We start from the raw sequence: 15,885 nt of genomic DNA on the forward strand, positions 1-15,885 counted from the left end.
CTGTGTGAAAAAAGTTCTTCTCATCTCGGTTTTAAAGGATTTCCCCCTTATCCTTAAGCTGTGACCCCTTGTCCTGGACTTCCCCAACATCGGGAGCAATCTTCCTGCATCTAGCCTGTCCAACCCCTTAAGAATTTTGTAAGTTTCTATAAGATCCCCTCTCAATCTCCGAAATTCTAGAGAGTATAAACCAAGTCTATCCAGTCTTTCTTCATAAGACAGTCCTGACATCCCAGGAATCAGTCTGGTGAACCTTCTCTGCACTCCCTCTATGGCAATAATGGGGAGAAGGCAGGCACGGGTTATTGATTGGGGACGATCAGCCACGATCACAATGAATGGCGGTGCTGGCTCGAAGGGCCGAATGTCCTCCTGCACCTATTTCCTATGTCGCCTATTCCTTCTCTCCATCAATGTTGCCTGGCACCCGCTGAGCTTCTCCAGCATTTATGTCTCCCTGCAGTTCCTTGTTAACGCTTGAAGGCTGGAGCGCTGACCCCACTGGCCCCGCCCACCCTGTAGCGTGCCAGGATAAAACATGGCGGTGTCCAGGCGTAGCAATCCTCAGTGCGCACGCGTAGGCTGCACCCATTTTCGGGGGGAGTATAACTGGCGGTGCGCTCCTCTCGGCAGCTCATTTCCGGCTGAGGACATGGCGGCGTCGATGCTGTTGCTGATGGCGACGATGGCGGCAGCGGGTTGGGGGCGCGCGGCGGGTAATGGGGGGCACTGGGGGTAAGGGGGGGGCTGGGGGCTAGCGGCGGGTAAGGGGGGGGGGCGAGGAAAGGGCCGTTATCAGGGGCGCGATTATCGGGAGTGCGCCTTGGATTGCGGGTGGGGCGCGGGAGTGCGCCTTGTTGTTGCGGGGGGCGCGCCTCTGGTGGGGCACGGGGGCGCGCATCGTTGGGATGAGGGGAGAGGGTGTGGTGAGTGTTAGTTGTGGGCGCTGCTGTGCTGAGGTGCAGTAAACCACCGTGCATGGGCACACCAGGGAGTGCAGAGAAGGACACAGACCGAGTAATAGACAGCGTGAATACACGGAGCGTCTCGCCTAGAGTAGGGGAACAAGGACCAGGGGACGTGGCTTTAAGATGCGAGGGGGAGGGGGGGATTTAACAGGAACCTGAGGGGTGACTTTTCCCACAAATGATGGGTGTATGGAACAAGCTGGCAGACGAGGTAGGTGAGGCAAGGCACTGGAACATAATTTAAAATACACTTGGACAGGTACATGGGTGGGAAGGGTTTGTTCCTACACTGAGACTCTGACAGTGTAGAATATGTTGTGACTACATATTGTTAATATAGAATATCTTTGTTTTTGTGAGAGTGAAGTGTAGGCAGGGAGATGCTGGTCTGTGTGTAGACTGTGTGTGTGTGATCACAACTCTGCAATTTCTAACAGTCTTGGGCAGAGCTGTTGCCAAACTAAATTGTGGTGGATCTCGATAAGTTGCATCTGTAGAAATTGGAGACCTACTGAATGCCGATAAATTGTAGATAGTATACTGACTGGCCCAGGAACAAGGAGATAGAATAGAATAGAATAGTTTCTTTATTGTCATTGTAACATGAACCATGTACAACGAAATTGTAAAATGTCAGCCAGTCAGTGCACCATTCAAACATTTCTAAAAGCTAACGATACATACAAGGTAAAATATTTAAAAAAGATAAACAACTAAAATAAATATCATAAAAATAGCACGCATAAACACCCAGCCCTACATCCTTCTGTCGATTTCACAGTCTCTTAGTATGTATCGCCCCTGCGTTCCTTGGCGGCTACATTTAGTGCCTTTATAGCAGTGGGGTAAAAACTGTTTTTAAGTCTGTTTGTCCTTGTCCTTGTAGATCTGTACCGTCTGCCTGACGGTAACAGTTCAAACAGGGAGTGTCCGGGGTGGGAAATGTCCTTTATAATACTCTGGGATTTTTTGATGCAGCGGGAACTGTGTAAGTCCTCCAAGGTAAGGAGAGGGCAGCCGACAATCCTCTGGGCGTTGTCAATGGCCCTCTGGAGCGCTTTCCTCTGAGCCGCTGTGCAGCTGGTGTACCATACGCATACACAGTATGTTAGGAGGCTCTCAATGGAGCAGCGATAAAAGGACAGCAGCAGTCTCTGAGTGATGTTATTCTTCCTGAGCACCCTCAGGAAGTGCAGTCTCTGCTGGACCTTTTTCAGCAGCGCAGAGGTGTTCACGCTCCACGTCAGGTCCTCCTCAATATGGATTCCCAGGAAGCCGAAATCCGCCACCCTCTCCACACAGTCCCCTCTGATAATTAATGGTACCATGTCCGTTTTATTCTTCCTGAAGTCTATTATTATCTCCTTGGTCTTTAAGGTGTTGAGGAGCAGGTTATTTTCTCCACACCACACTGTCAGCTGCTCCACCTCATCCCGGTAGGCGTACTCGTCCCCCCCGGAGATGAGTCCCACCACCGTAGTGTCATCCGCAAATTTGACAATGGTGTTGCTGTGGTGGGCGGGGGTGCAGTCATGTGTGTAGATGGTGTAGAGCAGGGGGCTCAGCACGCAGCCCTGTGGAGAGCCGGTACTGAGGCTGAGGGCCGTGGATGTGTGATGGCCCACTCTAACTCTCTGGCTGCGACCCGACAGGAAGCTATTTATCCACATGCAGGTGGAGTGTGGAAGTCCCAAGTCCCCCAGTTTGTCCACCAGTTTGTGGGGAAGGATGGTATTAAAGGCAGAGCTGTAGTCCACAAAGAGCATCCGCACGTAGCTCCCCCGCTGCTCCAGGTGGGACAGTGCAGCATGGAGGGCTGTGGCTACAGCGTCCTCTGTAGATCTATTCGCTCTGTACGCAAACTGGTGGGGGTCAAAGCTTCGGGGCAGGAGTGATGTGATATGACCCCGGACCAGTTTTTCAAAACACTTCATCAGAGATGACAGAGAGTGGTGGACACTGTCCGGTCCATCATAGATGCTGACCTCTCCACCAATGAAGGCACCTACAGGGGACGTTGCTGCTTCCCAACAGTCTGCAGTGGCAGACCGTGGGGTGACCAGGGTGGCACCTGCTGAGAATTGGAGGCCGGAGCCTGTGGCTGGGGTGTGGGTTGGAGCCACGGAGACGTCTAGAGAGAAACCGGCGGCGATAATGGAGAGATTCTGTGCGGCAGTCGGTGATGGCGACAACCGACGGATGAGGACGGGCAAGTGGAAGTGAAGCTGCCGGGGAAGGAACATAGAAAATAGGTGCAGGAGTAGGCCATTCGGCCCTTTGAGCCAGCACTGCCATTCAACATGATTATGGCTGATCATACAAAATCAGAACCCTGTTCCTGCTTTCTCCCCATATCCCTTGATTCCGTTAACCTAAAGAGCTATATCTAACTCGCTCCGTTAGCCCTAAGAGTTATATCTAACTCATTCTATTAGCCCTAAGTTCTATGTTTAAGAAGGGACCTAAGATGCTGGTTTAAACCGAAGATAGACACAAAGTGCTGGAGTAACTCAGCGGGACAGGCAGCATCTCCGAAGAGAAGGAATGGGTGATGTTTCGGGCAGGCACGTGCCGTCAGGGTAGGCAAGGTAGGTGCTGCCTACCCTGACTAAAATGATAATTACTAAATATAAATAGTAAAGGCATGGGAGAATTATGCCTATCTTAGAGATCGATCTCTTAGGTAGGCATAATTCTCCGTGCCTTTCATCCACAACACTTGCAACACGTGAAATTCTGTGCAGCCCACGTGCCGTCGGCGCTGCTTCAAGCCGTCAATGACAAGCGGGGATGAAGGCAGCTGAAACTGCCTTGGATGTACTGCGCATGCGCAGAGCTAGTTTCTTGGCGGGTTTTTCAAATATCGATTGCCATTATCTGAAGAGTATCTTAGGAAACAAAGAGAGAAAAATGGAGTTTGTGTACCGTTAAGGTGGTTAGTACATTTCTTGGTGCTCTATGTTTTTCAAAATACCTTAATTCCCAGGGTGGGGGTGGGGGGAGAGTTCCTTTCACAGCTTTTGGGGAGTCTGGCCCGGGGTAAAGTTGGAGTAACCCACTTGCGACGCTCCTTGCACAGAGCCACCAAATTGGGTGGGGGGGGGGGGGGGAAGAGAAGTAGCTCCCTGGAACCGGCCGCCACCTCAGCTCTTTCTGCAGCCTCCCCGCTCGCCTCTGGCATCTCCCCGTCTAAAAACCTTGCTCCTGCCGCTTGCTGGCCTCACTCGTGTCAGCCGCTTCCCGCAAATCCTTAAATTCCGACAGCGCGATTGAGGTTACTCGGCTGTGGGAATTTAAGGATTTGCGAGAAGCGGCTGGCATGAGCGAAGTCGGTGCGCGGCAGGTGAGAGGTGTTCCGACGGAAAGCACTGCCAAAGGTGAAAAGGCGCTGAAGTGGCGGCCAGTTCTGTTTTCGAGTCTTGGCGGCCGCTCGCAGCTACTCGAGCTGCTTCTATCCCTCGCTACAATGCGGTGGCTTCACGCCCGGAGCGCCGCAGCAGCAGTGAGTGAGTTACTGGCATTATCCCCGACCCCCTCAATAAGATGGCAACTGATTCAACTTTTCCCTGTGCTCCCGTTTTTCCCATCACCTCTCCAGGGTATAAATGTCAAATACTGCTGGCTGTAGTTTATTATGAGGGAGGAGAGCTTTGCATGCAGAGTCGTGGGTCTCCAGAACACGCTGCTGGGCGTGGTGGTGGAAGCGGATACAATAGGAATGTTTAAGATGCTTTTAGATAAGCACATAGAATGGAGGGAAATTGATCACCTACCGATGGAAGAGAGATTTATCTTGACTCATGTTTGGCACAGGCGTTGTGGGTTGAAGGGCCAGTTCCTGTGCTCTGTCTCTTCATTGTTTGAGATCTGTCCCACTATGGTGATGTCATGCTTTGGCAGCACAGATTAAACAGTTTCCCCTGTTGCAAAGTTCCTGTGCCTGTTGTGACAGTTTTTCTGTTCTGGGCTTGCCTCGCTACACTGATGTGTCCTTGGGTTGTGCCTCTGCCTTGTTCTTTTTAGTTCTCACTGAACGCGGTGATGACACTGTCCTGGTCTTCGGCTTTTAAGTTGCTGAATTCTGTAATATGTGTACAAAAAAGCTGGAGAAACTCAGCGGGTGCAGCAGCATCTATGGAGCGAAGGAAATAGGTAACATTTCGGGCCGAAAACCCTTCTTCAGACTGAACATCGGAAATACCTATTTCCTTCGCTCCATAGATGCTGCTGCACCCGCTGAGTTTCTCCAGCTTTTTTGTGTACCTTCGATTTTCCAGCATCTGCAGTTCCTTCTTGAACACTCTGTATTATGTGTCCTTTTTTGTCTGACATTGTTGTCGCTTTGATGTTATATACAAACTGCGAGGCGCACTCAGTGAAGACAGGCACAAAATGCTGGAGTAACTCAGCAGGTCAGGCAGCGGAGAGCATGGATAGGTTATGTTTCACAGAGTGCTGGAGTAACTCAGCAGGTCGGGTACCATCTCTGGAGAAAAGGAATGGGTGACGTTTTGGGTCAAGACCCTTCTTCAGACCTGCTTCATTCAGGTTCTTGGTGGTTAAGCAGCGATTGTGAAAGCCAAGGGATAAGTATTGGGTCGAGACCCTACACCAGGATAGGCAGCTCCTGGGCATCTTGTATGTGTCCTTGGACCATGACCCTGTTAACATACCCAAAGCCATGGTCTCCCTGACACATCACTGACCCCATCACAAGGATCTATAAGTGCTGTAATCTTGAGTAAAATACAAAGTGCTGCAGGAACTTAGCAGTCAGACAGTCAGTATACAAGTTCAGTCTAACAGTACAGGAGGAATGTGGTAGAAATAGAGACACATTGGCATGTTGCCTGAAATGGAGGACTGTATTTCTTTAGGGTAGATTTGGAAGGCTTGACATTTTTTAACATTGGAATATAGGTGAGGGGATGAGGGGGGGATCTTATAGAAACATATAAAATTATAAAAGGACTGGACAAGCTAGATGCAGGAGAAATGTTCCCAATGTTGGGCGAGTCCAGAACCAGGGGCCAAAGTCTTAGAATAAAGGGGAGGCCATTTAAGACTGAGGTGAGAAAAAACTTTTTCGCCCAGAGAGTTGTGAATTTGTGGAATTCCCTGCCACAGAGGGCAGTGGAGGCCAAATCACTGGATGGATTTAAGAGAGAGTTAGATAGAGCTCTAGGAGCTGGTGGAATCAAGGGATAGGGGGAGAAGGCAGGCTAGGGTTATTGATTAGGGACGATCAGCCATGATCACAATGAATGGCAGTGCTGGCTTGAAGGGCCGAATGGCCTCCTCCTTCGCCTATTTTCTATGTTTCTATAGGAGGCTGAGAGACTGACCATTATAGAGGCGTGTAAAATTCCGAGAGGCATAAAAACTGACTGCAAAAGGTTTTATAGATGTGAAGAGAAAGAGATTAGTTAAAACAAATGTAGGTCCCTTGCAGTCAGAAACAGGTAAATTGATCATGGGGAACAAGGACATGGCAGACCAATTGAATAACTACTTTGGTTCTGTCATCACTAAGGCAGACTTAAATAATCTGCCGGAAATAGCAGGGGACCGGGGGTATAATGAGATGGAGGAACTGAGTGCAATCCAGGTTAGCTGGGAAGTGGTGTTGGATAAATTGAATGGATTAAAGGCCGATAAATCCCCAGGGCCAGATAGGCTGCATCCCAGAGTACTTAAGGAAGTAGCCCCAAAAATAGTGGATGCATTAGTGATAATTTTTCAAAACTCTTTAGATTCTGGATTAGTTCCTGAGGATTGGAGGGCAGCTAATGCAACCTCACTTTTTAAAAAGGGAGGGAGAGAGAAAACGGGGAATTGCAGACCAGTTGGTCTAACATCGATAGTGGGGAAACTGCTAGGGTCAGTTATTAAACATAGAGACATAGAAAATAGGTGCGGAAGTAGGCCATTCGGCCCTTCGAGCCTGCACTGCCATTCGATATGATCATGGCTGATCATCCAACTCTGTATCCCATCCCTGCCTTCTCTCCATACCCCCTGATCCCTTCAACCACAAGGGCCACATCTAACTCCCTCTTAAATATAGCCAATGAACTGGTCTCAACTACCTTCTGTGGCAGAGAATTCCACAGATTCACCACTCTCTGTGTAAAAAATGATTTTCTCATCTCGGTCCTAAAAGACTTCCCTCTTATCCTTAAACTGTGACCCATAGTTCTGGACTTCCCCAACATCGGGAATAATCTTCCTGCATCTAGACTGTCCAACCCCTTAAGAATTTTGTAAGTTTCTATAAGATCCCCCCTAAATCTTCTAAATTCCAGGGTGTACAAGCTGAGTTAAAGATGGGATCGATCATCATCGGACCTAAAGATAGATCACCATCGGATCTAAAGAAAGATCATCTCGGACCCCTCCCATCCAGCAAACCACCTTTTCCAGTCTTTCCCTTCAGGGAGGCGCTCAGGTCACTTGCCACAAAATCCACCCGTTTTAAAAACAGTTTCTTCCCCTCAGCAATAAGAACACTCAATTCCCTCCAATAACAGATAACACTAAGGACTTTTGATGTATATAGTGTCTTGTCTATGGACTTTGTCTGTTCTTTTGCACTATGTACTGTTGGTGAAATTTGTGATTTGAAATGTGGTATGGATGCACTTTATTACAGTGATCTGTGTTATTTGTGTTAATGTGACTAAAGCAGTGTACCATCATGTACCAAACCCAAATACCACCAACCCTGGTTGCGTGGCAAATAAAGATTCTATCTATCTATAGCAGCACATTTGGAAAGTGGTGAAATCATTGGAAAAAGTCAGCATGGATTTATGAAAGGTAAATCATGTCTGACGAATCTTATAGAATTTTTCGAGGATGTAACTAGTAGAATGGATAAGGGAGGACCAGTGGATGTGTTATATCTGGGCTTTCAGAAGACTTTCGCCAAGGTCCCACATAAGAGATTAGTAGAGCCAGGATTTTGCCATAAATGCCATGTGCCTTGTCATGCCTTTTTTGATGAATTCAGGAAAATAATGCCCTTTTCACAATTGAGTGCCTAAATCAGCCCTTTTTTTGCCATTTTAATGTAGTAACTTACAAGAAAATTAACAGCACCAGGTGAAACCTGGCTGTAAATGGGTGTTGTGGTGATTGGAGAGGGGTGCATGGGAAAGGGTCCAGTCTTTGCAGACTGCTTTAAGTAGGTGTGAAATGGTGATTGGGGAGTAGGTGGAGAAGGATTTAGTCTTTTCAAACAGCGAGTTTGGAGTCAAGCTGTGAGTAGGTGTGAAGTGTTAGTTGGGGATGGGGTGTGGGGGTACCAGGGTTAAGTTTCTGTTTATCGAACCTGCATTTAGAACTCGTTCAGGTCATTGGTCAGCTGACGATTGCCCAAGGAGCGGGGGTTTTCCTCTTGTAGCTTGTGATTTCTTGAAAACTCGTCAAAATGCCTAAAGTCAAGTCAACACCTTATAAAAAACTGAACGATTTGGTGAGAGTGTACGTGCGTGATATATTCTCTAGACAACTGTGTGCAGTTTTGCAAAGCATGTGAGAACGCAGTGAATCATGAGAAGAAATATTTAATCTCCCAGCATGTACAGACAGCTAAACAACACAAGTCGATGGTAGAAAAACTGAAGGTAGGAAATACGCAAACTTGTCTCCTCACAACATTTACTGCTGGCTCCAATCACAAATCTGAGTTCGAGTGATCTGTGCAAAGCATTCATTGATGCTGGAATTTCACTGTGGAAATTGGAAAACAAATCTCTCAGACAGAGTTTTTTAGGGAAATACACAAAGGAACCTATACCGAGCGAGTCATCATTATAAAAAAATTATGTTGACAGCAACTTCAACATTGTTGTGCAGAAAATTAGAGATGAAGTTGCATGCATCAAAATATGGATCTCAATAGATTAGACAACCAATGCTGTGGGGAGATTTGTTACCAATGTTGTCATCGGTAAACTGGAGGCAGGTCACCCATCAAAGGAGTATTTCTTGAAATTGGAAGTATTGGAGGTCAAAAAGCACAACTATTGCTCAGTTGTTTACATCTTCACTTGCTGTACTTTGTACTTAAAGTTCCTGGTGATGTAGGTAAAGACATACAAGCAAAATGTGAGAGGGGGATTTTAGCTAACAAAGATCTTGAAGTGCAAAACAGCTACATTTCTCAAAGGTAGTTGTAATGCACAAGATATCAACATGATTGTAGAGTTTATAGCTTGTTTCAGGAATGCACCAGTGACCCCAGCTGGGGTAGAAAGAGGTTTTTCACAACTGAAGCGTATTCTGTCTCACAGCCGGCATAGTTTAACACCAGATAATTTGAGAGAAAAAAATGCTTGTAGTTATGTGCAACCAGGCAATAATGTAGTATGCGTTTATAATGATAATTTTTAACCATATTTTAGTGGTGGAAATGCATGCCTTTTTAGGCAATAAATTCTTTTTTCGTGCCTTTTTTGTAATTTTATTTTGCCTATTTGCCTGCCTATTTCAGAGATTTTTAGCGCTTAAACATCCTGGCTCTAGTGTACAAACTTAAAGTACACGGTATTGGTGGTTCAGTATTGATGTGGATAGAGAACTGGCTGGCAAACAGGAAGCAAAGAGTAGGAGTAAACGGGTCCTTTTCAGAATGACAGGCAGTGACTAGTGGGGTACAGCAAGGGTTAGTGCTGGGACCCCAGCTATTTACGATATATATTAATGATTTGGACGAGGGAATTGAATGCAACATCTCCAAGTTTGCGGATGACAAGAAGCTGGGGGACAGTGTTAGCTGTGAGGAGGATGCTAGGAGGCTGCAATGTGACTTGGATAGGCTGGGTGAGTGGGCAAATGCATGGCAGATGCAGTATAATGTGGATAAAGGTGAGGTTATCCACTTTTGTGACAAAAACAGGAAAGTAGACTATTATCTGAATGGTGGCCGATTAGGAAAAGGGGAGATGCAACGAGACCTGGGTGTCATGGTACACCAGTCATTGAAAGTAGGCATGCAGGTGCAGCAGGCAGTGAAGAAAGTGAATGGTATGTTAGCATTCATAGCAAAAGGATTTGAGTATAGGAGCAGTGAGGTTCTACTGCTGTTGGACAGGGTCTCGATGAGACTACATCTGGAGTATTAAGTACAGTTTTGGTCTCCTAATCTGAGGAAGGACATTCTTGCCATAGAGGGGGTACAGAGTTAGATGATCAGCCATGATCATATTGAATGGCGGTGCAGGCTCGAAGGGCCGAATGGCCTACTGCGCCTATTTTCTATGTTTCTCTAGGGTAGATAGTTTTTCCTGGAGCACGGCTCTGGAATGGTGATGGTGATTGGGGAGAATTCTGAGATCTGAGCTGCACATTTTCCATGCGGGAGTTTGTGAAATGGGCTGTCAGATGAGACCAGACACGTGTAACTCAATGGGTCAGGCAGCGTCTCTGGAGAAAAGGAATAGGTGCTGTTTTGGGTTGAGACCCTTCTTCAGCCAGATGAGGTGGTGGAGGTAGGCACAATTTCAACATTTAAAAGGCATTTGGTTAGGAAAGGCACAGAGGGATACAGGACTAATGTTTAGATGGTCATCGCGGAGGGTCACCAGGGATGTCATGGGTGAAGTGGACCAAATGCAGCATTTCTATTCTGCCTGATTCCGTAATTACTATTTGGGGACAAGGGTCCAATCTCAGGATATGGGGAATATTGCGTGCTAATAATATAGCAATGAGGAAAGGAAGATCCAGTGACTGCTCATATCCCATTGAAGAATGGTGGTGCCATCGCGTGTGGCAGCCTCGCCAGCAGCTGTCCGCCCTTTCACCCTTTTTGTTATTTTTAGTCTCAAAAAGTATGTCTTTGGTGGTCTTTTAGTCTTTTTATGTGGGGGGTGGGGAGGGGGGGAACCTTTTCCCATCTTATTTTATTTGTGTGGCTGCATGGTAACTCAAATTTCACTGCACCAATTGGTGCATGTGACAATAAATGTAACTTGAACTTGAAGAGTGAAAAGAGAAACTTGCTCCTGTGTTGCAATATTTGTTATTTTTATGTGAACCTTGGCCTGGCGATCTGGTCATTGGATTTTGTGTTTGTTGAGTCTGTTCCCTCTTGGCCACTGTGGTTCAGGTAGTCAGTGTCAGTTTTGTTTACCTTTCCACAGTTAGTTGTCTGTCTTAGAATTCCCATCTGCATCAGTAGCCAGCACGTTCTTTGGGGTACAACGGTGGGCAGGCTTGTCGACTCCAATCCCAAATTCGACTCCCACTATTGCTCCAGGACACACGATCTGTCACCTCTCATGTCAGCAACTTTAAGTCTTCCTGGTATGAATGTACCGTGACGACTGATTAAATGGACTTATTTTCTTTTTGTTAAGGTGACTGCAACAAGCCTCCAGCCTTGGAAAATGGCATGCTAGAGGATAAATATATTTCAACGTCTACGTTTGATAGTGGAATCACGGTGCGTTACCACTGTGTGCCAGGTTATGTTATGGCCTCAGGAAGCAGTTTTTCCATTACTTGTAATGGCACCGTATGGGGACCATTTCAGGCCAGGTGTCAGAGTAAGTATGCGATACTTCCCTCTCCTTACAGCCCCATCACCTCCAGCAAGGAGTAGGAAGGAACTGCAGATGCTGGTTTACACTGAAGATCGACACATAATGTTGGAGTAACTCGGAGAAACAGGCAGCATCCCTGAACAGTCAGCCCAAAATGTCACCCATACCTTCTCCCCAGAGATACTGCCTGTCTCGCTGAGTTACTCCACCATTTTGTGTCTATATCCAGAAATGAAGTTAGTTGAATATAGTCAGTAGCTTGTTTCTGGTATGCACCAGTGGCCTCAGCTGAGGTAGAAAGAGGTTTCTCACAACGGAAGCACATTCTGTCTGACAGCATAATTTAACACCAGATAATTTGATAAAAATGCTAGTAATTATGTGCAACCAAGCAACTTTGGTCATTTAATGTAGAATACCTTTATTATCATTTGTAATCATATTTTGGTGGTAGAAATACACGCTTTATACCTTTTTTGTCAATAAATGCATTTTTTGTGCTTTTTTAAATAATTTTATTTTGCCTTTTTGCCTGCCTATTTCATTTTTTTTTAGTGCCTAAACATCCTGCTCTAGTTATAAGGATGTGAGGAACTGCTCTGTGCAGATCTCCAATGAGTTTCCAACCCTGATGGAAATGTGAATACCTGCTGATCTAACTTTAGTTATGTTCATAAGTGATAGGAGCAGAAAGGCCATTTGGTCCATCAAGTCAACTCTGCCATTCAATCATGGCTGATCTATCTTTCCCTCCTCACCCCATTCTCCTGCCTTCCCTCATAACATCTGGCATTCAAGAATCTATCTACCTCTGCCTTAAAAAATAGTCAATAACTTCCATAGATTCAACACTGATTTTTCTCCTCATCTCCTTCCTACAGAAACGTCCTTTAATTCTGAGGCTGTAACCTCTGGTCCTAGACTCTCCCACTAGTGGAAACATCCTCTCCAGATCCACTCTATCCAGGCCTTTCACTAATCGATGTTTCAACGCGGTCCCCCTCATCCTTCTGAACTCCAGCGAGTACAGGCTGAGTACAGCCAGTGCTGACAAACGCTCATCATTAGTCAAAAATTGCTGCTCAGGTTCCTCCGCACTTAATTCTGGGCCAAGTGCCTGCATTTACAATATCAACTGATGACAGATGTACAGGGCACCACTCATACCTGCTATGTTTAAGTCTTTGGTGAGTTTGCTTGCTCGCCGTTGAAAATAAACTAGTTACAATTTCCCCACTTTTTTTTTTTGCTTTTCTTTCAATTCATTATATTGGGAGCGTTTTTTTTTTCATTGAAATATACAGCTTGGAAACTGAGCCTTCAGCCCATTGAGACCATCGGTCAACCATTCACACTAGTTCCGTGTTATCCTTTAAAAACAATATCCACACTCCACATGCCAGGGGCATTTTACAGAGGTCCGATTAACCTACAAACCTGCGTGCTTGGGATGCGGGAAGGAATCCACGCAGTTCAGAGAATGTGCAAACTCCACGCAGACAGCACCCGAGGCCAGGATTGAACCGAGGTCTCTGCGCCGCGAGACGCCGGCTCTACCAGGGGAGCCTTGAGGAGTGATAACATTCCTACCCTTTTATTTTACACAGTAAAGTCGTGTGGGAGTCCTGGGGAAATTCTCAATGGGAGATACACGAGCACCGGCAATACGTTTGGCAGTACCGTTACATTTACTTGTGATAGTGGGTGAGTATTCACGTATTTGTTTCATAGAAAAGTGGTTTTGTTCATTTTAATGTCTAAGTCGTTATATCAGTGTGCCGTGCCATCATCAGGCACTTGTTGAAGAGATGGTCTTACATCATTATGGGTGGCTCGGGTGAAACATAGAAAATAGGTGCAGGATTAGGCCATTCGGCCGTTCCAGCCAGCACTGCCATTCAATATGATCATGGCTGATCAAAATCAGTACCCTGTTCCTGCTTTCTCTCCATATCCCTTGATCCTGTTAGCCCTAAGAGCTAAATCTAACTCTCTTGATTACATCAAGTCCTGAGGGATATGAAGCTGGAGGCTCAAAAGATGTGCAATAATCTTCCAGTCCTTTCTACATGCAGGGATGTGCCACAGAACTGGAAACCAGGAGCATTTTGGCATTTTGGGGATATTTCACAACTCTCTGGGTGAAACATTTACAATTTACAGAAGCCAATTAACCTACAAACGTGTACATCTTTGGAGTGTGGGAGGAAACCGGAGCATCCGGAGTAATCCCAAGCGGTCACAGGGAGAACATACAAACTCTGTACAGACATCACCCATAGTCAGGATCAAACCCGGGTCTCTGGCGCCGTGAGGCAGCAGCTCTACCACTGTGCCACCTATGCATGTTTGCCAATGTTTTGCCAATAGAGTACTGATGCAGTATTGGATCTTCGTTGGACAGAACCAATACCTATTTGAAAATATATGGAACTGGGATTTATGTTGAAATACTAGATCATAGTTGCTAAATGCTGAATACTGGATGTCTTTAAGGTTGCTGTGATATGAATGCTTTCTTTGTTGCCTTTTTAGATACCGCATGGTGGGGAGGGCCACTCGAAATTGTGAGGTTGAAGGGTGGAGTGGCCAGGTCCCAACATGTGATGGTAAGGCACTTTTTGCTGTCTTTCTGTTATGACGGCTTTCATTCCCTCTTTTGGATTGTCTCTGGAGTGCTCATTATTCTGTTACCGGCTGCCTTAGTTGCTCACGTTCTGCTCAGTACAGATTCTCCTTTAGGGTAGATATTCAGACCCTTTTCCCCACTGGTAGTCTAGGACCAGAGGTCATGGCCTCCGGATTAACATAAACATAGAAAATAGGTGCAGGAGGAGGCCATTTGGCCCTTTGAACCAGCACCACCATTCATTGTGATCATGGCTGATCGTACCCTATCAATAACCCGTGCCTGCCTTCTCCCCATATCACTTGACTCCACTAGCCCCTAGAGCTCTATCTAACTCTCTCTTAAATCCATCCAGTGACTTGGCCTCCACTGCCCTCTGTGGCAGAGAATTCCATAAATTCGCAACTCTCTGGTTGAAAAAGTTTTTTCTCACCTCAGTCTTAAATGACCTCCCCTTTATTCTAAGACTGTGGCCCCCGGTTGTGGACTCGCCCAACATTGGGAACATTTTTCCTGCATCTAGCTTGTCCAGTCCTTTTATAATTTTTATGTTTCTATAAGATACCCCCTCATCCTTCTAAACTCCAGTGAATACAAGCCTAGTCTTTTCAATCTTTCCTCATATGACAGTCCCGCCATCCCAGAGATCAATCTCGTGAACCTAAACTGCACTGCCTCAATCACAAGGATGTCCTTCCTCAAATTAGGAGACCAAAACTGTACACAATACTCCAGATGTGGTCTCACCAGAGCCCTATACATCTGCAGAAGAACCTCTTTACTCCTATACTGGAATCCTCCTGTTATGAAGGCCAACATTCCATTAGCTTTCTTCACTGCCTGCTGTACCTGTAAGCCAACTTTCAGTGACCGGTGTACAAGGACGCCCAGGTCTCGCTGCACCTCCCCCTTACCTAACCTAACCCCATCGAGATAATAATCTGCCCCCTTGTTTTTGCCGCCAAAGTGGATAACCTCACATTTATCTATATTATACTGCATTTGCCACGCATCTGCCCACTCACTCAACCTGTCCAGGTCACCCTGCAACCTCCTAACATCCTCTTCACAGCTCACCCAGCTTTGTGTCATCCGCAAACTTACTAGTGTTGCTCCTAATTCCCTCTTCCAAATCATTAATATATATGGTAAACAGTTGCTGCCCCAACAGCGAGCCTTGCGGCACTCCACTCGCCACTGCCTGCCATTCTGAAAAGGACCCGTTCACTCCTACTCCTTGCTTCCAGTCTGCCAACCAATTTTCTATCCATGTCAACACCCTACACCCAATACCATGAGCTCTAATTTTAGTCACCAGTCTCCTGTGTGGGACCTTATCAAAGGCTTTCTGAAAGTCTAGATCCACTACATCCACTGGCACCCCTTCATCCATTTTATTTGTCACATCCTCAAAAAATTCCAGAAGATTAGTCAAGCAGGATTTCCCTTTCATAAATCCATGTTGACTTGGACTAATCCTTTTACTGCTATCCAAATGCCCCATTATTACCTCTTTAATAATTGACTCCAGCATCTGTCCCACCACCGAAGTCAGGCTAACTGGTCTGTAATTCCCCATTTTCTCTCTCGCTCCTTTCTTGAAAAGTGGGATAACATTAGCTATCCTCCAATCCACAGGAACTGATCCTGAATCTATTGAACATTGGAAAATGATCACCAATGCGTCCACTATTTCTAGAGCCACCTCCTTGAGGACCCTGGGATGCAGACCATCAGG

General features: G+C 46.2%; 1 protein-coding gene across 1 annotated transcript in view; it reads left to right on the forward strand.

Moving 5' to 3' along the window:
• Nucleotides 1-637: 637 nt before the first annotated feature.
• Nucleotides 638-15,885, forward strand: part of LOC116986664 (C4b-binding protein alpha chain-like) — a 37,301-nt gene continuing 22,053 nt past the window's right edge. Inside the window, exons 1-4 of the mRNA XM_033042237.1 lie at nucleotides 638-716; nucleotides 11,333-11,521; nucleotides 13,126-13,222; nucleotides 14,054-14,127. Coding sequence (XP_032898128.1) covers nucleotides 653-716; nucleotides 11,333-11,521; nucleotides 13,126-13,222; nucleotides 14,054-14,127 — 424 coding nt within the window. The 5' untranslated portion in view covers nucleotides 638-652. The remainder of the gene's footprint in view (nucleotides 717-11,332; nucleotides 11,522-13,125; nucleotides 13,223-14,053; nucleotides 14,128-15,885) is intronic.

Source organism: Amblyraja radiata, chromosome 24, assembly GCF_010909765.2.
Source record: "Amblyraja radiata isolate CabotCenter1 chromosome 24, sAmbRad1.1.pri, whole genome shotgun sequence".
Lineage (NCBI taxonomy): Eukaryota > Metazoa > Chordata > Chondrichthyes > Rajiformes > Rajidae > Amblyraja > Amblyraja radiata.